General features: G+C 38.5%; 2 protein-coding genes across 4 annotated transcripts; one reads left to right on the forward strand and one right to left on the reverse strand.

Moving 5' to 3' along the window:
- Window positions 1-2,693: 2,693 nt before the first annotated feature.
- LOC119137341 (homeobox protein engrailed-2b-like) lies at window positions 2,694-6,377 on the reverse strand. Its single transcript, XM_037276594.1, has 2 exons — window positions 5,560-6,377; window positions 2,694-3,376 (listed from the first exon to the last, which is right to left on the reverse strand). Exons 1-2 carry the CDS (start codon window positions 6,035-6,037, stop codon window positions 3,060-3,062), a joined length of 795 nt encoding a protein of 264 aa, XP_037132489.1. The 5' UTR covers window positions 6,038-6,377; the 3' UTR covers window positions 2,694-3,059.
- Window positions 6,378-14,455: 8,078 nt separating this feature from the next.
- Window positions 14,456-23,244, forward strand: paxip1 (PAX interacting (with transcription-activation domain) protein 1). Of its 3 annotated transcripts, none has more exons than XM_037276379.1 (24): window positions 14,456-14,667; window positions 15,382-15,516; window positions 15,681-15,724; window positions 15,844-15,907; window positions 16,124-16,234; window positions 16,348-16,423; window positions 16,721-17,239; window positions 17,549-17,652; window positions 17,761-18,036; window positions 18,073-18,679; window positions 18,905-18,999; window positions 19,330-19,425; window positions 19,651-19,788; window positions 20,155-20,276; window positions 20,376-20,560; window positions 20,638-20,681; window positions 20,816-20,883; window positions 20,968-21,070; window positions 21,237-21,405; window positions 21,570-21,670; window positions 22,212-22,346; window positions 22,461-22,536; window positions 22,623-22,683; window positions 22,968-23,244. In XM_037276379.1, exons 1-24 carry the CDS (start codon window positions 14,587-14,589, stop codon window positions 22,981-22,983), a joined length of 3,426 nt encoding a protein of 1,141 aa, XP_037132274.1. In that variant the 5' UTR covers window positions 14,456-14,586; the 3' UTR covers window positions 22,984-23,244. The 3 variants fall into 3 exon arrangements, with proteins under 3 accessions (XP_037132274.1, XP_037132275.1, XP_037132273.1); XM_037276380.1 differs by having other exon boundaries at window positions 17,761-18,024; XM_037276378.1 differs by having other exon boundaries at window positions 17,761-18,679.
- Window positions 23,245-23,856: the final 612 nt, after the last annotated feature.

Consider the following 23,856-nt stretch of genomic DNA (forward strand, 5'->3'; position numbering starts at 1 on the left):
AGTGAAAGGACATGAACTTTGTTTCCCCAAAAGAAAAAAAACGGAACTATTACATATTCAAAAATATGTGTCTTGATAGCTTGGGAGTAGCAGGTTAAGACACAATAGAGGATAATCATAGTGACCATGATTTCATAATAGATCTATTCACAATATTTGGAGCATAATTTTAGTTTGTGTACATATGTTCAGTTTTGTCAGTATTTCTCAATTTGTAAATGTTAAGTGGAAGTTGAGAAGAAAGCCCCAAAAATGTAATCTTAATATGTATGTTTCTTCTAAAATGTTACTTCAAAATTGCAGGAGCTTCATGAAGTATATAACTGCATTAAGTTATCACAAATGGGTATGTGCATTTTACATGTCTGTTTGGATTTTTCCTTCATAAGCAAGCATAGCGGATAGCCAGTTGCTAATCTTTTATCCTTTAACCATTTTTCTTTTGCAACATAAAACAATTCATAACTTTCACCGGGTTGAATCTGCAATGATAATGCAGTTACAAAAATTAAATATTGAATACATTTATGTCATACAGTTGGTCACATTTGTGGATGCAAGTGCATCACATGAAGCATTTGAATATGAAATCATCTCCACAGTTGGAACCACTGAGGAGATTGATGTCCTTTTCTCACCAATCTTGGCAGCAACTCAGGCACCTGCTGCTATTTGCATGGACACCCAAAGTATTTTGACCTTCGTCCAGGTTCTCTGGTGATTTTACTCCTCTCCCCCTCTACCATCTCCCCACACCCTCAAGCCCTTCAACTGACAAACAGACTGTGCACAGAGGCTCTGTTCACTGCCTTCCCCCTTTCCCGGTCCCAAGTCAAGAGCTCAGCTCATCAAGTCAGCAAGCGTTGGGTGTTACTTCCATATACAAGACAGCTCATAAAAGAAAATGCAGATGAAGTCCTCTAGTAGCCATTCACAGAGTCTGAGTCAAAGCTTCTGCGGAGGAGTCAGATAAATAACTCTGGCTCTTTACTTTCAGACAAACGTTAAATCTTTTTTTTTTTTGCCATTTTCCCCCATTTTTTCTGCTGTTTCATCACTAAATTCAGGCCTTGAAGACATAAGTAGCATACTATATATATGTATGTGTATATATATATATATATATATATAAATTTTTTAAATTATTTATTATTTATATATATTTTTTTCCTTTTATCCTGTGCCAAGTGGAAAGGGTAGTGCTCTTTTCTCTGTCCATCTTTGCATTTATTGTTATGCAAATTGATTTCCAGATGACAGACTCATCAACTCAGTTTACTGCTCAATGCAAACTTTCATCTCCTCATGTTTGCTGTATGTTTCTGTTATTTCAAATAAAATTGCAGAAATCACTTTGCACTGTTTTTATTTACCATCATTTAAAAAAATCATTGCCATTAGGACCATGTAAAAGAAAACTTAAACCGGCTGAGGAGCAAATGACTAATTTCAATTTTATAATTTTTTTATTATGTCAAAGACCCATTTACCGTATAGAAAATGCGATCCCTCTCTCGTTACAACACTGCCACAGACTTCAGCTTTTATTTACATAATTTTAAGGCAAATGAGTTTACTTGCCAAACAGTTTTCTCAAGCAGTTGAGAAAATATAGATTGAAAAAAAACATTCACAGCATTGTAAGACAACCATTTGGTTTGGCTCATCGTTAACTTTACCCAGCAAAAGGCCTTTGATATGTTACACTCCCAAAAAATTATTGCAGGAAAAAATAACTTATGTAAACGCGGGTCAACATGTCTGTTTCATTATAAATACGAATATATTGTTTATGTGTTTCTAGAAGGATAAAAAAAAACAGGTTTCTTAAACATTCGTGGATGTGATAGCCTATAGTAATATAGGTCCATAAATTTCGGTGCCAACTCTTTACTTTGAATGACAACCTATTCCCTGAAAGCACGCTCGTGGAGCTCAGCCAATGAGACTTTTTAAAGGGATTTCAGACAAACATTTGAATTTAATTTTATTATGCTGGTAATGACTGTTATCATGTAAAATCATCATATCAGTTGTCTAAATTAGGCTCAATCAAATCGGGAAAGATGGGCAGCGTGCAATTGTTATGCCAATTCGGATGTGGAGACCTTCAATCCCTGTTCACTTATAAAATAGGGGGGGAAATAATCAAGTAGAATCTTGTGTGTGCGTGCGGGTGCCGGCGTGTGCCTATGTGTCCCCAACATGTGGCTTCCGCATTTCGGCATAATATAGGCATCCATAAAGGCGGTTTGAGGCTAAATTCGGAGCTAAACAACCAGGCTTGCTGTCATCGTACTATAAGCAAACAGACACTAAGGGCTATAAAAACAAACAGACACTAACGGCGATAAAAACAACCCCCCAAAAAAAGATAAAATAACATTTTATAAATTCTTAACAGAGATACCAAAATGCAGCAAAACAAATCTTTGGACTTTAGCATATAGTTTTTTTTTTTTTTTTTTTTTTTTTTTTTTTTTTTAAATCACTATTGTGAATCAGGCTTCGGTACTGAGCGCGTCTTTGTCCACGCAGGTCACTTGTCTCAGCCAGTCAGTCCACACTCTCACGCCCAAGTGTCTCTTTTGTGACCACGCATTAAAAATAATGAGAATGAAAATAAAAAACAGTCCATGGCTATGGGACCTGTGAAGTATTTTGAATACTGCGTGCTCGGGTGTTTCAAAAGAATGGACATTTTCATTTTTGTTGGACCGCGCATGCGTCACTTAAACAAAACAAACGCTTGACTTTAAGTTGTTAAGACTTTGAGTGACAACGCTTTACTCCCTCATGTGTTGTAATAAAAGAATATGTGCTCATTATTTTTCCAATATTTTTTTCTCCAATAATTATAATGAATTTGGCCAAATTGCCATTTTCTGCCGCTTTCACCATCAACAGCCCTGAGGGCGCGTAGCATTCGCGCACACATAAACACACGCAAACACATTTTACACATCTAAAAGTTGTCTCTATTTGAAGTATGAATGCTGGTGTTGACGTGATTTTTTTTATTTTTATTGCATGGTTCAGCGAGAGACGCATCATCTCGGCTAGTCGCTGTCCGACTTGGCGTCCTTGGACGAGGCGTGGTTGTACAGTCCCTGCGCCATGAGATGCAGCGCCAGCGAATTTTTATTCCCTGTGGCCTTTTTTATTTTGGCCCTTTTGTTCTGAAACCAGATTTTGATCTGAGATTCGTTGAGGCCAAGTTCCCGGGCCAGGTCCTGCCTCCGCTGCTCGGTCAGGTACCGGTTGCTCTGAAACTCAGTCTTTAGCCGGTGGAGCTGCTCTACGGTGAAGGCTGTCCGAGGTCGCTTGTCTTCTTTTGTCGGGGTCCGAGCCCTCTTTGGCTTCCGGGATCTGGGCCCTTGGGGGTTGGGAATGAAGAGGAGAAATGTTGTGATTCAATCGGTTGTTACAAGTTTGACATGAATCGTTTGCCTCATATGGAATCTTTTGGCAATCGTGGACATTGTGTTTTAATCGCACATTTTTCGCCGAGTTCAATAACTTGTTGGATGGTTTTAGCTATTTTTAAATCGTTATTCTGTGGATTCTTTGTAAAACGACAATGTTTCCATTAGTCACACAAATGCATCTCCCTGAATTGACGCTGGATGGAGACTCGGTGGATGAGTAAATAAACACCACCTGCCATGCCTGATAAAAGATTGTCACAAAAATACGTCATGGTTGCTTTATATACATATAAATGATCGAATGTCAAGTTTAATCATCATAAATTACATGCAGCATAGCCAGAAGCTACTTCAGTCATGTGAAACATGATGATAGCGCAAGACGGATTCTGTTGGGTGAGAAACAAACACACTATACACTGTTATATTGTTTTATTCCAGTGTTGGGGCGGACGCAGAATAAACCGAACGATAATGAGGAAGACTGATACAAGGTGTCCTCCAAATCCGCTGCAGCACACACAGTGAAGCCTGCAGGAGGAGGAGCGGGGGTGGTGATGGGGGTGGGGCCAGACTGGGATGGATGCAGGGGGGCGCTTCTTTCCCCTCTGTTCCCTAAATAATGCATTTATTTCTTAAAAAGACACGATAAACAAAATTTTCCCACTTAGGATATCTGAGGGCTGTCGGAATGAAACATATAAACGAAATTCCAATTAGCGGAGGCTATGTTTAACGCTAAAATATGTGGGCCTTAATTCAATCATGCTATATTCAACTATTTCAAATCAGAAAAGTCTGTATGCTCGTAAATTCGCAAATCAGCATGCTTAATTTCACAGCAATTAACTTTGGGGGAAGGGATGTAGATCATTTGCAATCACGTGTAAAATATAATGTTTTTCTTTTTGTGACGTCAGTCTTTATTTCCATCGACTCTTTTGGTAGGCCGAATGCAGAAAAGCTGCAGCAGCCCCCTTGCTCTTTTAAAGGCCCATTGTAGTGATTCCCGCACACTTTCCATTAGTTTCACGAAAACTTTCCTCGCTACAAAAACACATTTCTTATTGGTTTGTGTCGCACTTTGCCCTTATATGATCATTTCGGAGTTGTCTTTGAACATCACCAAATGTCTGTTTTGGGGGGGTCAACGGGATTTTCCGTACATCACACAATTCAAAAAGAAAGAGACAAATAAAAAGTTGCATTCAAAATATTCGCTTTGACTGCAGTTTTAGTTATTTAAGTGAATGAAACTATATACCTTTTGTCACATTTTATGCAAAAGAACGTAGCCTCAAATATTTTGTTTCACCGAGTGACAAATAGCCCAAATCAAATTATTGACAGAATTGCATGTTTATACAAATTTACATTATTATCTACTTCGCATGTGCATGGGTTGCTCTTTTTTGCGGGTTTGTGGCCTGCATTTCACATCTAATCCATGCCTTCAGGACTCACCACTCTCACTTTTTAGGCACCCACCATTGTCAAAAATATGCTAATAGAATATTAACAAAGAAGGGTCGGGAACAATGGCGTTAAACTTGGTTTTACTTCATTTTCTACATTTATGCTTCATTTTTTTCACCGTATATTCTCATACGACTTTATTTCTAGGAAACTACTATATACAAAACCGTCGAATTTATATTTATGTATGAGAAAAGCAATTATGAATTAGGCCATTGTTATTATAGTTTCTTCTGATTTTGGAAAGGTGCAAAAAAGTGAAGGAGAAAAAGTAAGAGCGCACTATTCGATTGTTATGATCACATTAGTTTATTAAAAGTAAGGTGTGATAAAGATAACTATCTATGACGCTACAATAATTGCTTTGTCAATTGTTACAATGATATGTCGATTAAGTTGGGGGTGGGTGTATTGCTTTAACTATTTAAAACAAGTAATTCATAACCTTTTGTGCTATATTTTTAGGGTAGTAAAACTTTCACAAAAGTTTATTCTCAGAATTGATATAATTGCAGATCATAACAGAGGGTTTTTTTTAGGGGGGGGGGTGAACTCTTTGTTTTTTTTGTTTTTTTACACTCCAGCATATTAGGTTACATTTTTTCCCTCTTTAATATGCTATTAAAATGAATACATGCATATTTTTTGCACCAACCTGACGACGGACGGTCTGAGTAGCGGGTACAATAAACCCACGCTGGCCACAGCATCTGTTTGGCCCCATCAGATGCTGAGCTGGCTTGGGGGCTGCTACAGCGGTTGTCGTTGTCTCCTCGGACATTCTCACTTTCTTCACTGCCTATCAGCTCACTCTTCCGACTAATTATATCCGAATGGCTGTCGTCGGATGATCGAGAGTCGTCCTCTACTCGTGCAGCTCTTCCTTGTACATCGAGGTTGCCGATTTTGGGGTCGTTTCTGATCTCATTTCTTCTTGTGATACTCTCCTGAATTGGAGTCCCATTTTTCCTCTTCCGACCAAAATCCGGCCTTAAAATGTTGTCAATATAAAAGTTGGTGATCCTGTGGGACTGCTGGTTGCCAGGTGGTAGGATAAGAGGCAGGATAGCTCTATCTGACTCCTCACCAGAGTCCTCAGGGCTCTCCGGGTCTCGACGAGCATTTTCTTCCATGATGATGACGCCCGATCCTCCCCAGAACTTCTTCACCAAAGTATTCCAATCTAATGATGCGGACTGTTGACTATGGTTTCAAAAAGTTGATCACAATAATAATAATGAAAACAACCAACTTTTTTTTAGTATCGTATGATGAACGAAAAACCTGCCGTTTTTTGACTGGAAAAAAATCATAGTCCAGTATCAGATAATTCGATTCCTCATCGTTTGCTCTGTTCAGTGATTTCATAAAGAGAAAAATAAATTGGGTTCGTTTTTAAAAGTTTTTCAAAGGGATCCCTGCGCACATATTTTGATGCGCTCAGCAGTAAATCATTCTGATTCAGACGACGCTCAAATACTTTCACTAAGGATTTGGTTCTCATTTCTCATTGGCTGAGAGGAGCTACGTTAAGGCGCTTTAGACACGTGCCTTAGACCAATACAGTTGCAGAGAACTCGTCACGTGACGTCACCGGAATTCCTTGGAGGCTGTATAGGTCCAGCCCATATGCTACGTTCAAGTTAAACCAAAAATGTCAATGCTATCAAATTTAATAGCCTACTAAATATTCACATATAACATGACCATTAGAAAATAAAATGCACCTTGGTTTATTATAGCAAACTGCACAAAAACGATTGGATGGGTAATGTAAAACAACAAAAATTGATATGATTTCATAGTTATTTGTAGTATCATTGTAGTAATCAATTTTAATTATTTGTGTTTAGCAATCATCTCATAGATTTATGTGTACCCTCATAACTACTGTTTAATTATTTCAATTAGATTTTTATGATGTTGGGTTGTTCAATAAAAATACAACGTTGAAATTGTCACCAAAAGTGCCGAATAATAAATTCATGTATCACAATATTGATATGAAATAACACACTTCGTTATTAATCATAAAAATAAATTGCATGGCTGAACATGGATGGAAACAATTATTTAAGAAAATCACTTACACATATGTTAACTTTTTCGTTAACTTTCTTACGCATATTTTCAATTGTGGTGTTTTCCAAGACCACTATACTCAGTTAAACACTTTTACACCTTGTCTCTGCGATGGTACGTGAATGCAGCAGGGATAACAGTCTTTGCGCACACGCACACGCACGCGCGCACGCACACGCACCCACACCCACACACACGCACACACTCAATGCTTGGGTGCAGTGAAATCAGTGACGTCATAATTTCTAATTTTGAAAACATTGAGCGTGCACAATCAATTACCTTCTTTTGCTGATAGCTACATCTCAAGTTTTATATTGATACTTATTCATTACTTCCATTGTCTTACAATATCGGAACTTAAACGTAAAATCCAATAGCATTCTGAGTGAAAACTCGTGTGATAGCTTATGCCGGAGGTGTAGACCCCTCCGTCTATAAATAAACAAATAGATAAATAGATATCTATCTATATGAAGATCTCCCTTCATCCATAATTCGGTTCATTGTTTTTCATTTTCAGGAAACACGTGAAATCAAACCAACCTATTAATAATGAACCTCATATCAATTCTAAAATTAGTATCTTTATTTGCTTATTTTACTCTGTATTCAAAAGAATGAAAGCTCTTACGGTAGTTCCGCAACGAGCTGTGCGAATCCATTGTCTTTATGCAGGAAGGCAGCACCTGACAATGTACGTATGCTTCTTGTCTGACGCTTGCCTGGACGCACTAAACAAAGGCTCATGTCCAGAATACATTTATTTGTGCGTACATTCGTCATCCACAAATTTAAACTTGCAAAATTAACTTGACCTTGAATTAACTGGATGAAAATTGATGTGAGTTTGGAAGGAATATACTTAGTCATGCTATATACTTAGTAAATGTCATATGCAGTCAGATTGAAAAACGAAAGTAAAAAGCTCAGTATGTGTTGTGAATGTATGATAATCATTTTTGACGGTCCAAAGTGAATGGGCATAAACGATTTTCTGTTTGGCGTCTCATTATCACGACAGGAAGACATAAAATCATCACATTTTGGAGCTTATACGTTATTTATTTATTTATTTATTTATTTATTTATTCATTCATTCATTCATTCATTCATTCATTCATAGTTATTTTGTTATTTTTATACAAGACTTTATTGTAGAGCAATAGTCACATCTTGCACCTCCACTTGTGCCGTAAGAGTCATGGGATGAATTATATTACAATTCATTATATCCGACCCATTTTATGGTATAAAAAAATATGGGGTGTCTGTTTATACTTTATGTTATGTTAGATTTCATTTGCAACCAAAGAAAAGAAATTGTAGTATAAATAATGATGAAGTTTACATACATTTTGCCTTTATCGCTTAATCGTTTAAGTGATAACTTCAAGTCTAACATCAAGACTTTGCAGCTGTTTTGGCCCACATTTCTCTTTAGCTATTTTGAAAGGTGAATAATTATCAAATCAGAAAAAAAATGAAATTTGTCCTTTTTTGGCTTAAGGGTTTAAATTTCTAAGGGACAACCCAGCTGTTGATAAGCCTGTAAATAAAAACCGCTTTGCAGTTTCTTCATTTGAATATTTAAATGATTAGTCACAATATTCAAGAACAAATGAACATCTAGGTATTGTACCGTTCTGTAAAGACATATAGTCTCATTAAGTCTCAATACATTTATTTGCATCACATATAGTAAAAAAATATCTTCAAATTTGTGGTCACTTACATAGTATTGTATAAAAGTAACACAAAACACCAAGCACTGTTTGTTTGTATGTTTTTTTTATACCATTTCAGTATAGCATGATTGACAATTTTTGCATACACTGTTATGTATTTCCAATGCAAATGAGCATACTCATACTCGAAATCAATTGATGGAGTTCCATAAAAATACCCGAACATATTTTGAGGTCAAAATGAAGTTGACCTGTTGCTAATAGGCTATTTTGTGGTTTTGCTAACAGAATGTACTGAGGAGTAAGATTTTCTCACAGTACCTGTTTAAACGCTTCAACGTCATTCTGATCCAAAAGCGGCATATCATTTCCATCAATTAGACTTTGGTTGATGTGCAGCTCAGAAGATAAGAGGTGGGCTTTGTGATACTCTGAATGCTGCTGTCTCCTACATTGTGTGGGTGCCCAGATGTGAGATGAGTCAAGAGACAAAGCAGAGGTCAGCCAGTGCCATCGGCTTCCTGTCCGCTTTACAAAACCTCCCAGAGGGGGAGGTGGGAAGAGAGGGGCTCCGAGGTTAGGGGACACTTCCTATTCCACTCTGTGCGCTCTGTTTACACAGGGACAGGGGAATTAGTGCAAAGCCACACAATAATCACACACACGCTAACGCATCATACTAGGAAATGGAGATGGTTGAACTGTGACCTCTGTTCGCTGATGTCACACAAAAAAAATTCATTACGACAACAGACTTTTATGTGATGTACATGTACTGTATGTATAGTGTATTTGAGGGACATAAAGAGAAAAATCTCAGACTCAGAAAAGGCACTAAAAGTCACAGAAATAGATTGCTCCCATAGCTAAATAAACAAATGAAATAAATAAATAAATAAATAATTAAATGAACCAAAATAAAACAGGAGATTTTTTGTTGCCATGATAAATGAATAATTACAGTCAATCTAAATTTAGATTACAATTTTCTATATAATAAATATCATATCTGCTGATGATCATTTATGACAAAGATAGGCATATTTGTATTCAATCTACATAGATTCTATATAGATTGAATACAATATGCCCTAAAAAAAATCTAAGGTGTGTTGAAAATCGACCCACTTCCTTGGTAGCAAAATGTCAAATACTTCTTGACAATATTAATGATCTCTCTGTATGACGTTTACAAATGTTTTTGAGACGACTTTTATATTGGACTGCCATTATGTTGTGAGCAATCCTTGTGTATATCATATAATAGAGAAACCAAGCTCATGAGAAATCCCTTAGAAGATTTAATCACATTTTTAATTTTGTCATTATTAAAAACCATTTTTTAAACTGCAATTAACTGTCTAAATCTTCTGTGGTAATTCTGAAGAAACAAATTTCATCCACAGTCATTTTCATCAGTGGAAACCATCAGCCTAAGATTGTGTCTAATATTTTGCCCATCAAGCACAGTAGCCGCACGAAGTTAGCACAATGCCGCTCTGTCTCATGCAGTGTAAATATTGCAATCAATTTGATTGGAGAGGAGTACCTACTGTTGTGTCCAGTGAGTTTATGGTTCCATTCTCCCCTCCACCCACCCCCCTAAAAAAACCAAAACTAGATTTAACCCTTACCTGAAAACACTCATCCTCCTGTATCTGCTTTTCTAGCACCACTCGGTGCATGTGTTTCAGTCCGGAGCGTTGACAGCATGTTCAAAAGGCCGTGAGTAGGCTTGTTACTATCAGTTACTGCTTTAATCCCCCTGATCACCATGCCGTGGATTAACCTGGTGTGAAAGCAGCCCACAGGCCCGACTGATGGGCCTCCCTGGCTCCAGAAGAGCTTGGCAGCCTGGACTGGATGCTCAGTCCTGCATGAGTTCACCGCAGTCATGGGTGACAAAGGGAGGTTTTGCTCCACTGCTTTTTCAAATTTAAAAGCTCTCTCAAACTTTCTCCTCTGTAGAAGAAAGGGTGCGTCCCAGTGAGTGATTCCTGAAGCTGTGTGTTACGTTTAAAGTGACACACCATGACACCAAATGATGAAAACACCATCAAGTATTGTGTGATTGTTCATCGCACTCTGTGTGTTTGCTGGCTTTAAGGGAAACCAAAAAATTTTACATCAAGATTGATTTAAATAAATAAATAAATAAAATAAATAAACCTACCGCACCCACAGTTTTCCATAAGTAAGGTAAAAAAATGACCCCAATTAGAATAAATGCGTTTTATTCTGTAAACTTGACAAACTGTTTCATATTTTGGTTTATGATGCTTTATTTTTTATCAAAAATTATGTTTGGCCAGATGATTTTTTCTGAGTCCAACTGGTATTGTTAATCAAGGGAAAAGTGTAGTAGATGTCACGTCACAGTTGATTAAAAATAAAAGGTTTTTGGAGTTAACCTTAGAAATTAAATAGAAAGTTCTTGGGGTCATTTTTTATCCCAAATATGGAAAAGTGGGGTACCAGCACGCTTTTCCTTGTTCAAAGTCGGAAAAGACCGACTTCCCACTTTCGTTGATTGCAGCATAATAAATTTGCAGGTCCTCAATCAGTCGAGGCTCCCTCTAGTGGTTATTTGTGTGTATGGGCTTCTTCTGCGTAATACGCCAATGGAGCACATGACAGCGGCGGCGCGATACTTTCTTGGCTCCATCGTGCACTTTTGTCAATTTGTGGATAATGCCTGTCACCGTGACTACAAATGGCTTTGTAACCCTTTCCAGACTGAAATATGTTCTTGAATTTCTGTATTGCAACTTTTTCAGATCTTTTGGCTTACTTCAGTTTGTCAGACAGGTTCTTTTTAAGTGATTCGTTGTTGGGTTTTTTTTTCAATAAATGTACAAAACTTTGCAAAAAAATGTTCATGGTGTAATTATGGGGTGAATTTTAGAATTATGAGAAAAAACAAATGTATTTAATTTAGGATTGGTAATAAGTGAAAAGTGTAATAAGTGAAAAACATGACCTTGTCCACTAGCACTTTTAATGTTCTCTTTCACCACGGATCAGATAATCATCCATGGACAATTATTCAAACACAATTCAGGTTCAGGTTTGAAATGCCCTAATTAAAAGTGTGTTGCTTAGTCTCTTTTTAATCAGATGGTGCTGATTTAATCTTGCTGGAAGTAAGTACCACTCCCTGAAACACCCAGGGGAAGTTGATTGTCAGGCAATTTGTGACTTCTTTTGTTCTGTTTTTGGCTCTTGGAGGTCACTGTCTCTTTTGAAATTAAAACACTAGTATTAAAACGTCCTTTGTTCCATTTCATTTGCTATACTTCATTTTGTTAAGCAAAATGGGCTCATATGCTCAAGACTTGGCTCAGTATTTGTTCCTCCTCCCTCTCCATCCAGAATGTAAGATTGCTTTGACTGCCAGTCAGATCTCCACATCTATTTATCTTGGATTTTCAATCTAATCACTGTTGCATTTGATGACATCTCTTTTTTGCCAGTCATTGTTGCAGAGGGTCATCAATAGTGCAACCCTTTGCTTAGTCATATGATTACGCGGTAATAACATATTTATAATGTAATTTTGTCATTTCCTCCTCAAGATGCAGTTATTGCAATTTCTTATGCATATTTACTGAAGCATATGAGCTGAGTTACCTTAGTCACACATCTCTATCAATGCTCCAGAATGTGCACTTCATAGCATCCAAAGGTGTCATTCATGCACTGTGTCTAATTGTGTTGGAGAGGTGACATGAAGATAGATTTTACATCCTAAAGTAAGACGCTAATGATAGGTGATGTGTCTAAAGGATAATGTCTCCATTTCACACCCACAAAGTCAACAGGTGATGTATGTCATTAATGTAGCTGAGAGAGCTTATCCAATTATTGCTCTCAATTGGCTGCAGCTCATTTTGACAGTCAAGGTTTTTAAAAACTGACCCATCTATAATCCACCGTGTAGTATGTGTCTCATTCCTAAACGCGCTGGTTTGATCATTGGCTTGAGACTAATGAATTAAGTAATTAACCAATGCATCAAACTGTCAATGAAATGACGAGATACAAAATGAATCGTCAGTTGGTTTGAAGCGCACATTTTATTTTGTGGAGGCATCACGTGATTCTGTGTTATTGTGTGAGTGGTAATTTCAAAGGCAAACTAAAACCAAGTTTCTTTTTTTTTTTTTAACAAGATGTTGTATGTGTCAACACTTGTCAAAACACAGTACAATAGAACCCCGGAAGTCAACCGCCTCGGAACTCACCATTAGGTACACACAAATACTCAAACATGCATGCACAGATAGATTTCTAATTCAGGTTTCATTTTCTGCATTCCCTGGTAGGTTTTATGCATGTCATGTGAATAACAGATATTAATGTTGAGTATGTGTAGGCTATGCAATAACAATTCTTAACTATAGAGCTGCCGCCATCAATTATTTGCTAATTGACGAGTCTCTGATAGTTGTTTAAATTAGTAGACTAATTAGATCATATGTAAATCGCATCATATCGCACCAGCAAGCAGCTGCTCTTACATAACCATCATTAGCTTACAGCAGGGGTGGGCAATTAATTTTGCAAAGGGGCCACATGAGAAGAGCGTCTGCTGAGGGCCAAGCCAACATTGTGACCTCAACGTTGAGTTTGTATTTAGAAAAAAAAAGTGGCAAGAATTTCTATGAGCTGGGATTCTGCTGCATTTGCTGGCTAGATAAGTGTAGTATGTATGTCCAATATGTAACATGTCATTGGTGAATATTTACTAACTCAGTTTTCAGTTTTTCCCCCCCTAAACAAAGCAGCTAGGATACATGTCACATTCTCACAAATTCACACGCATGTGAAAACAGGTAAAAGTGGTGCACCCCATAAGCAAGTAGATGCAATGTTTTAAACATGTATTTTTTTTAGAATAAATACCTCATAGATTTACGTAAACAGTGACTGATAAAGAAAATATGAATATAGATAATGGAACTTTTTGACATTTTGTGTTTACTTCCCTTTTATTGAATTTAAATAATATTGATTTGCATTTTCTTTTCCCTGCTCACCTATAAATGATTAAACTTACATCGTTTTGCTTTTGATAAGCACGAGTGGTGAAAGTCATTATTACGAGTGGCACCCCCCCCCCACCAATATTTTCTATTTGCAGCACTGTTGGTATACAGTAATCCCCCGTTTATCGCGCGAAAACAGACTTCTAAAGGAATGTAAACGAACATTTGTAGCAATACTACATTGTCCTAAAGGTTAGACACATGTTTCCCTAATTTAGAAGTTTTATTTTGACTTTTAAATTTTTTTTTTAATTTGGAAAAAAAATCTGCGATGTAGTGAAGCCGCGATAAACGAAACGCGAAGTAGCGAGGGATCACTGTACATGTTTTTCAAGCCTAAATGAAGTTATTGTCATGAAGATGTCATGAGGTCAAGTCGAATGAAGTCTTCCGTTCAGAACAAAAACTGACGGAAGGAACCTTCAAAATGAATGTCAATGTTCTCTTCATCATCGTATATTACCTCGCCTCACCTCAGTGGGGCGGAAAGGGTTACCGCAAAATAAGAGAAAACACTAACCCAAATAGTATAGGGGTGTCAGAGGTTTATAAGAAAAACACGCATGATCTTGAAGTTCACTCAATGTTTTTTTTTTTCTGCGCAAGGTGTCTCCGTGGCTTGATTATAATTCTTTTTTGGACTGAATTCATGTTCGGAAGACTGAAAAGCATGTAGACTTTGGCCCTTTTTTTTTTTACACACCCTCTTCATTTGAGAATGATCCAGTCCATGACGCGCTCACCGATTTGGCGCTAGAGAAGCCCGGGTCTCCTGCTCTAAGCACACAGCAGTCGCAGTAATGTGCAGTTTTTAAACCTTTAGGATCGCATAAATGTTTTATCATATGAATTTAATGGACAGTCATGTCTGAAGAGGGAAGTAAGGTTGTTGATGAACTTTTTAAAGATGTCAAATTCTACGTGGTTGGGGACATTGACCCAAAGGTGAGACTGATGTTAGCTCCTCTTAGCTAGTATGATAGCATTTTAACTTGTTAGCACTATTGAATCTCAATGGGTTTTGTTGCACAAGCTAACTAGCTGGCTAACAGGCTGTCTTGCTACGCTCGAAATAGCGCGCTTGGTCGAGCGATCATTTCATTCAATGGCGACATTACTATTCTTTCTTTTATAGCATCTCCCGTAAAGTTGTGTGCTTGCTAATAATTGATCACTTTGCTCCTAGCGACGTTTTATACACTCAAATCTCAAGTGTACTGACTCTTAGGTTCTCAGCTGCATGTAGCTCCTCAATGATCGCTCCGTTTTATAAATCTGTTGTCTCGTGGCGTAACAATATAAAGTTATGTTGTCATGCATATTGAATGACTGAAGTCGATCGGAGCTACGTTTATGTACCAAAGTGAATAACTTTGACAGTGTTCATTCGCATCAACCTGTCAACATTTTACTCCATCTGCGGTGTTTTACTTCCTGCCAAATAGTGCACCCTCGTCTCGCTTCATGTAATAATTGTTTATTCTTCCTCAAATCATTTCTAAAATGTAATATAGCAATAGACAAATGAAGTTTTGGTGGGAACTAGGATGCCGTAAGGACGTCATGTGGGCGTGACACGATGCTGAAATTGCGAATGGAATATGATGTTATACGCTAATCGTCATTTGACTGGGTGAACTCTTTATGGTCATATTTTAGGTGGTGCAGTTGTTGAAAGACGGAAAAGGCAAAGAGGTCTCCTACAATGCTCTGGCCACTCATATTATTGCAGAGGATGGGGACAACCCAGAGGTGGGGGAATCTCGTGAGGTTTTTGATCTGCCTGTGGTAAAGGTAAGAAGTCAATCCAATCTCGTGTTTAGTGAACAGAAAAATTGACAATTGTAAACACTTTGTTTTGGTCAATCGGGAAAAACAAAAAGAACTTCAGTCTTTTACAGGCACAGTGGGTATTTTAATGGCATGATTAATTCATGATTATCACTCCTGTTTTCCAGCCATCCTGGGTGATCCTCTCTGTTCGATGTGGAGACCTTTTACCGTATCCTTCCGAAATGTCGAATTTATGCAGAATGTGTATTCCCTGATATGATTGAAGAAAAATCTTCTAATAATTTCATGATAGAGTTGACTATGTTTTCTTAACCAATAACCCCACAGTGTCACAGGGTTCTCTCCAGAATCGGGTCAAATATTCTTTGGAGTGACAGCCTGTCTTCCTCGTGTGAGTGAATGCATATTATACTCATTTCTGAAATATGATGCAACCTTGTGGGGCTAAACATAGCAGAGATTTGGATATGATTGTTCAAAAATTCATGTATGGACGCATTATTTTTAATCATGGAAATAAATAATTTCTACATTAAAAGTCATAACTTCTTCCATGTTTTTATTGCTATTATGTACTACTACTGCCTGACTCTTTGTTTTTCCACAGCTTCCAGACGACCTCAATGCATTGTGGGCATATATAACTTTTTATGGCGGAGAATGTCAGCTTAACCTTAACAAAAAAGTAACTCATTTGGTGGTGAATGAACCAAAGGGGGTAAGTGGAAGATTTGTGTCTGAATTTCACATTTTCCAAAGTGAACTGATTTTATTATTGCAAATACAGGTATTCTTGCCGAATTCAGTTATGTGTTTTTATTTTCACTCCAGGCCAAGTTTGAGTGTGCCCTTAAACATCCTGGAATTAAGATTGTCACTCCAGACTGGATAACAGATTCAGTAAAAGGTAAAGTTCAGGTCTCTCTGCTACTGAGGTTTTTCTTTTCCTGTCTGAATAATTTAATCAAGAATTATAATTCACAACTTTCAAAAGAGTAACAGTTCATCTCCAGTGATTATTGCAAGTCAGGCAACAATTCTGTGTACACTCAAGTCTCCCTGTACTTCTCCATTGCTACACATCGTCAAAGTCCACTACGCATGTAATTGTGAGATGCATGACACACAAGTCCCTCAATTGGGCAACGTTACCTTGCCAAAAGTTCCATTATGAATGTTAAAATTTCCAAACTTTCCACTACAGCTAAGAGCCGGAATGATGAATCACTCTATCACCCTCGACTTACTTATGTGGAGCCAGAGGAAGCGGATGAGAGTGAGCCAGAGTCATATGACCAACGCTCCCATTCAGATGGAAGCTACAGTCCACGACGCTCCCGGATGTCCAGTGGTGGCTCGTCAGCAGAGTCAAGTCCTCGCAGACGACCTGGCCCCAAAAAACTGAACTCCATCTCCCCGTCGTCCCCACGGAAAACTGAACGCCGCAGCGAGCGCATGTTTGACGACTCTGATGATGACTCGTCCACAGAAAAGGAGGGCACTAACCTCAACTGGACACCAGCTGAGGTTGTGACACCAACCCCTCCATTTGCATCAGGCACTGCCAGGCGGCGAAGTGGACCACCTGGCAACAAGGATCCCGTATCCTCAACAGGCAGTGGGTTGATCAACCTGTGTGCCACTGTTCCTCCAGTCCCTGGTGCCGGACCCATATCAACAGAGGTCCGCACTGCTCCTGCCATCAGTCAAAATGCACAACAAGGTCAGTAGATACAAAGATGCAAGGCTTTGTTGACATAGTAGAGGTATAATAAAATCTTATGCAATGTATTATTTTATCATTATCATTTGTCATTATCAACAACATTATCAATATTGTGATTGCAATTTTAGATGCGTTTTTTTTCCAAAGCCACTTTCTTGTGTATTTTTCTATACAAGCAATAAATTAATCTGTAATATTAGATTTAGATTAGTATATTTTACACATGTTTGCATACATTGTATGTTGTTATGATTAGTTCAATTACTTAACTTGTGAAATATTTGTCTTTTTTTTTTGGTGCATCAGTTCCAGACAACATGCCCGGTTGGAGCCCAGCCACTAGAACACTTCGCAACATTACCAACAATTCTGACATCCAACCAACTATTCGACCTACCAATGTAGCACATGTAAGACATTCTAAAAGTGGTTGTTTTTTTTCTTCTCTTTATAATTGTTCTTATATTACTGTTATGGGACAAATTCGATAGATTTAAGATGCTTTATTTCTTTCACAGATTATCCAGAATCTGACAGCCAATCAGGGAAAGCCAATAGAGCAACAAACCAATCAAAGCCATGCTCAGACTCCAAACAGTAACAACCCCCTTCTGTTCAATCAGTCCAAAATGGCTGGGCAACAACTCCCTGCGCAGCAACAGCAGCAGCAGCAGCAGCAGTTAATGCAACAGTCACATCAGGCAGTTCAACAACATCATCAACAGTTACCCCAACAAGCGCAACACCCAATGATGCAGCTCCAGCAGCAGCAGCAGCAGCAGCAACAACAACAGCAGCAGCAACAACAACAACAACAACAGCAGCAACAACAGCAGCAGCAGCAACAGCAGCAGCAGCATCAAATGATGCAGCTACATCACCAACAGCAACAGTCACAAGTTGTACAACAGCAGGGGTTCCCTCAGTTGTCCCAACAGCATCCGTTCCTCCAGCAGCAGCAGCAACAACAGCAGCAGCAGCAGCAGCAACAACAAATGCACCAACAGCAGATGTTTTCCCAGCAGCAGCAGCAGCAACACACCTTCTCTCAGCAGCAGCTGCGCCCTCAGCAGCTCTTACGCCCTGGTCTACAGCAGCTGCAACAGCAGCAAGCTCTGCAACAACAGCTCCAGCAATTCCAACAGCAGCAACGCATGCAGATCTTACAACAGCAACAACAACAACAACAAAATCAACAACAATTACACCAACAGCATCTACAGCAGCAACAGCAACAACACTTCTTGCAACAGCAGCAACAAATCCAGCAACTGCAGCAACAGCAGCTGCAGAATCATCATCAGCAGGCCATACAGCATCAGAACCAACAGGCCATGCAGCAGCAACAGCAGCTTCAGCAGCAGCAACAAACTCTTCAGCCGCAGCCACAGCAGCCTGCTCATATCTCTCTTTTTGGACATGAGCCAGGACAAGAAAGTGAGTCGGAGATTGGCTTTTTCGATTGACCTCTGAGCAAATTTAACGTTAGCTCCAAGCCATTCATTTGAAATAAGCATTATCACTTCAAACTAAACATTGAACACGTGACTCTTTCAACATACAAAAATAGTACTAGTACATAGCCTTTATCAAGATCGACCAAGTTCATCCTTCTTGCGTAAATGTATTTATGAACTGTTTTTTTCCCCCCCAATGTCACAGTTCCACAGGACGGGTTTTTGCTGGGATGTGTGTTTGCCATTGCTGACTATCCAGAACAGATAGCAGACAAACAGCTGCTGGCCACATGGAAACGGGTAAGATAATTAAGTTTCACCAACAAGCAGTACATGGTTGTTAATAACTCATTCACTAACTCATTTTAGAGCAATCGTGGCCAGTTTTTACACAAACACCAAACTATCAAATGAAAAAAAAAAAGACTCTTTTCACCAGGAAGAATTTTGCCTCTTTCCATTCTTTTATAATTAGTGGTATAAAAAAAAAAAAAAAAGGGAGTTATCACTTTGCACAAATATTTCTCCCAGTGGACTCACAAACTGTGCTGATCTCATATTTAAAATGGAGCATCAGCGTCATCACAATGGTCTTAAAAGAACATTTTCTGCCCTTCCCTCTACTTGCAGGTGATCCAGTTCTATGGTGGTGTTGTTGACCCCTCCCTGACCAGTCAATGTACTCACCTGCTTTGTGAGAGTCAGGTCAGCAACATGTATGTCCAGGTAAGGATGCTTGTTTCTGTGTCTAGATTGTGAATAGAGTACAGCAGCATCAAACACTGGCTTTTCAAAGCAAAGAGCTTGTCAGCAAATGTTTTTTGCTAACACATACCAACCAACAAGATGTGATACGTATGTTAAAGATAAAACGTGCTTACGCAGCAGCATGTCAAGCTATTCTCTTTTTTGACATCCTTGGCATTGGGTTGATTGTCTCTGACCTACCAGGCCCTCAGAGAGGGAAAACGCTGTGTGACAGCCCACTGGTTAGACACAGTCCTCAAACGGAAGAGGATGGTGCCTCCTCATCGGACGCTTCACCTGCCATTTGCCTTCCCTCCTGGAGCCAAGCCTTGCTCTCAACATGTATGTCCTACTACCATAAATTTTACTAAAAACTATATATATATATATATATATATATATATATATATATGTATATGTATTTATAGCCACCAGTGACCTAGACTCATAAAGTGCAATGTTTTTTTTAAAGTGCCTCTTGAAAATCCGTTTTTTTTTATTTCTGTCCAACATTATTCTCCTCTGCAAATCTTCTGTTTTGGTATATATGTCAAACTAAAACAGTTACTTTCCTATTTAAGTCATGTAGGATTGGCTATTTATCTTTTTGGAAATGCATGAATTCCTTATTGTTGTTTTAGCTTTCTATTTCGAATGTCTTGATGATATTGCATGCTTCTTATTCTAATCAGCCTTTCCTCCTCTTAGATCATATCGGTGACTGGTTTTGTGGATGCTGACAGAGATGACTTGAAGCTGATGTCGTACTTGGCCGGTGCCAGATACACCGGGTACCTGTGTCGGAGCAACACCGTCCTTATCTGCAAAGAGTAAGGAGGGACTTGCATTGTCATGTTTTTTTTTTTTTTTTTTTTTGTCGTCACTACCACAGTGTTATTAATTTGTCTGTGCTGTGGGTTTCTCTTTAGACCCACTGGGCTCAAGTATGAGAAGGCCAAAGAGTGGAAGATTCCATGCGTAAACGCTCAGTGGATGTGCGATATTCTTCTGGGAAACTTTGAAGCATTAAGACAAATTCAGCACAGCAGATACTCAATTTATACGCATCCTGAGCCTCTGGTGCCAAACCTCCAGTTGGTCCAGAACCTGCTTGGTATGTAGTGTTTTGAGCAGCCCGTTTACTGTAAATTAAACATAATTTAAGATGTTTTGATTTCCAATTGTATATAGCCCCTTGGAGAACACCCGTCAAAGTATCTCCAGAAGCTTTAGCGGTGAGTTTGTTGCCACTTTTATTGGTTTTCTTTTAGTGCTTGGAATTATACATTTCTTCAAATTGTTGACATTTCAGTCCGATTAAAGACTCGAGGTACAGTTTTGTTGACTTTGCTTTATGAACTTTGTTTAGAACCTGCTGCTCATCCAGAAACAGAAGCTGGCTGACTCCACAAACCAGCCAGCCAACAAAAAGGCGAGGTTAGTCCCGCAGATCTCACTTTTGCCTTTTTGCTTTGTGTACTTTCTTTTAGCCAGTGCTTATTTTGTGTGTGGTTCACACAGACTGGAGGAGATCCAGTCCCCCAGTAAGAAGCTTCCACCAGAGTCCACTCCAAGAGTTGTTTTCACAGGCTTCGACCCCACTGAAGTTCAGCAATACACAAAGGTGAAACCATCACAAGAGTCCAGTCCAATTTCCTTTCTCCAATTAGAGATTAAATGGATGGATGTACTACGGATGGATACTAGATAGATAGGTTGTTTTAAAACCACAAAAGCATTGTTCTGAGACTGCATGTAAACATCTAACTTAAGCTCCCTCCCTCCCTTAGAGGCTGCACGCTTTAGGTGGTGAAGTAGCAGAGGGCAGTCCGAAGGCGACTCACCTGGTGGCAAGTAAAGTGATGCGCACCATCAAATTTCTCGCCGCAATGTCTGTGGTGAAACATATCGTCACCCCAGAGTGGCTTGAAGAGAGCTGGAGGAGCCAGAAGTTTGTTGGTATGTTTTGTATTGATATGAGCAATATACTCTTGAGTGCAACCCTTTCAAACTTGTAGTTAACAATTACGATGTGAGGGCTAGCTATAGCCTTGTTAAGTTCACTTATCAGTGTAGTTAAAGCTAATGTGGATGACAGCGCTGTACTTGTGTCTGTGTTCCAGATGAACAGAACTACATTCTGCGGGATAGCGAAACCGAGGTCTTGTTTGGTTTCACTCTGGAAGAATCACTCAAGAAAGCCCACAGTGCACCACTCTTCAAGGTGATATGGACAAAAGTTTAGGGACAGTCACAATACAGTGGGTCCTTGGCTTGCGACAGTCCTGACAAACATATGACATTTTGTGGTTATGAATGACGGCACCATAAGAATACGTTATCACGTGGCACAACAAAACCAATTACTTCTGTACTTATTGTTGTTAAGCCGAAACACACCACATGATATTCGTACCTACAATAATGTAGTAGTAAAGTCACAATTATAGTAAATGATTGTTAGATATTACTGAAATGAATTGATGACTATATTTTTTTAGACAGTAAGGTGCACTTAAAATCGTTAAATTTTCTCAAATAGGACAACTTACGTATGGATGTCGATTCAAGGTTGATCAAAATTTGACTGTAAATTTTCTGTTTTTTTTTTATGTGCTCCTTATGGAAATTTCCCAAAATAGACCTGTTCATTGAGATTGCGCCTTATAGTCTGAAAAATCATATTGTAAAGGACCCATTTAACTCCCCACCTCTTCTTTACTCTATGCTTTTCTGTCTTTGTACCTTTTCTTTCTGGGATGTAGGGAAAGTATTTTTATCTAACCCCTGGAATCAGCCCCAGCCTCAGCAGCATGAAGTTGATTGTAGAAAGTGCTGGAGGGAGGGTGGTCGCAAAACAACCTTCTTACAGGAAGATTATGGAGCATAAACAGAACAAGGTAAGTTTGGTGCTTGACCTGATGAAGGATGATGACCGGGACAAAAAAAAAATGAATTAAGAAATAAAGTGTATATACTGCGAGGACTACAAAATGCATTTTGTTTTGCTGCAGAATCTCCCAGAAATCATCTTGATTTCGTGTGACAATGATCTACACTTGTGTAGAGAGTACTTTGTCAAAAACATTGGTAAAGTCTGCACACACAAACGCACACTGTGTATGAGAAGCATCTGAAAGTGTGTGTTGATTCTGTGACGTGTTTCTGTTGTCCAGATGTCCACAACGCTGAGTTCATTCTGACCGGAGTTCTCACCCAGAAACTTAACTATGATTCATATCCTTTTACAGTTCATCCATCTCTATGATTTTGAATAAGGGCAATTTGATTAGGGTTTTAGTATTGATGATTATTCTATGAAAAAACAACAATATACTAGATCAGTGTTATGAAAAATTTCTATAGCACGCACGCCCAAGCACAGAACAATGTTTTAGTATATCATTTTAAAATGAAAAGTTACAAAAGCAGAGAAAAACGGACTTCACAAATGGTATCGTACAAACTGAGATGCAATTATTGAATTAATATCGCAAAATGTGATTCCTTGACATTCACACGTATAAGTTCACTTGATGAAACAATGAAGACAATGAAGAGGAGCAATCCGTGTTAAACCACATTGACTTTTCTATGTTTTTACTTTTGTGCATAGATAATCCAGTGTTTTTTGTAGTTTTTGGTATATGTTTCAGAATAAATAAATAGATGTTATTTTTGTCAGATTAATGTTCAAATTTTGGACTGTTTTAAATCTTGTTCTCACTGTTCAATGTGTACAGGCTTAATCGGTAATATAATGCTTTTTTTGGAATAAAATTGATAATTATTTGTGAAGTTGTTTTCCTTTTTCACTTCCAACATGTCTAGTGATGATGGTTGTCAATTTGTCAGCACTGTCTTCAGATATTTATGCTTCGAATATACTAATATTTTAAGATAAAAAGGCAGACTTTTTAGAACAAAAGCTCGCTCTCCTCATTTAAATTAGTCTCGAAAGCTTTCTTGAAGGTATCCCTTCAAGGTTTGAGCCCATAATTCCTGATAGATTTGATTTAATTAATTGTTAATAATGGTTTGGGGTAGTTACTGGTGAAGTTCTAATTGCAGACTGTCAAACAGATAGCCTGAGGCCTTGTGTAGGCGGGGAGGCTGGTTAGGAGTGAGGCACTTCATGTCGCTTGCGGTGCTGCCCTCAAAACTACCAAAGACTGAATTAGACAACCTGAGCCAAGGTCATGTGCTACATATTGTATTAAGTTAATGCTACCATCTCTACCCAATGTATTGTATTTGTTCAGATCCATCCATCTGCTGTCATAATATGGGTCGTGGGTGAGCTGCACCCTTGAGGTCAGAGCTGGGCTACACACTTTGCATATCAACAAACAACCATTCACATCTAGTCCTCAATAAATGTGTAGGTTAGTTGAAAATGGACTAGCCTAC

The sequence above is a fragment of the Syngnathus acus genome, chromosome 17 (assembly GCF_901709675.1).
Source record: "Syngnathus acus chromosome 17, fSynAcu1.2, whole genome shotgun sequence".
In the NCBI taxonomy this organism is placed as follows: Eukaryota; Metazoa; Chordata; class Actinopteri; order Syngnathiformes; family Syngnathidae; genus Syngnathus; species Syngnathus acus.

Coding starts and splice junctions, on each gene's coding strand:
- LOC119137341 (XM_037276594.1), bottom strand. CDS start 6,037: ATGGAAGAAAATGCTCGTCGAGACCCGGAGAGCCCTGAGGACTCTGGT. Junction 3,377..5,559: donor CTCAGACCGTCCGTCGTCAG/GTTGGTGCAAAA, acceptor CCAACCCCCAAG/GGCCCAGATCCCGGAAGCCA.
- paxip1 (XM_037276378.1), top strand. CDS start 14,587: ATGTCTGAAGAGGGAAGTAAGGTTGTTGATGAACTTTTTAAAGATGTC. Junction 16,235..16,347: donor TGGTGAATGAACCAAAGGGG/GTAAGTGGAAGA, acceptor TTTTCACTCCAG/GCCAAGTTTGAGTGTGCCCT. Junction 20,884..20,967: donor CCAGCCAACAAAAAGGCGAG/GTTAGTCCCGCA, acceptor TGGTTCACACAG/ACTGGAGGAGATCCAGTCCC.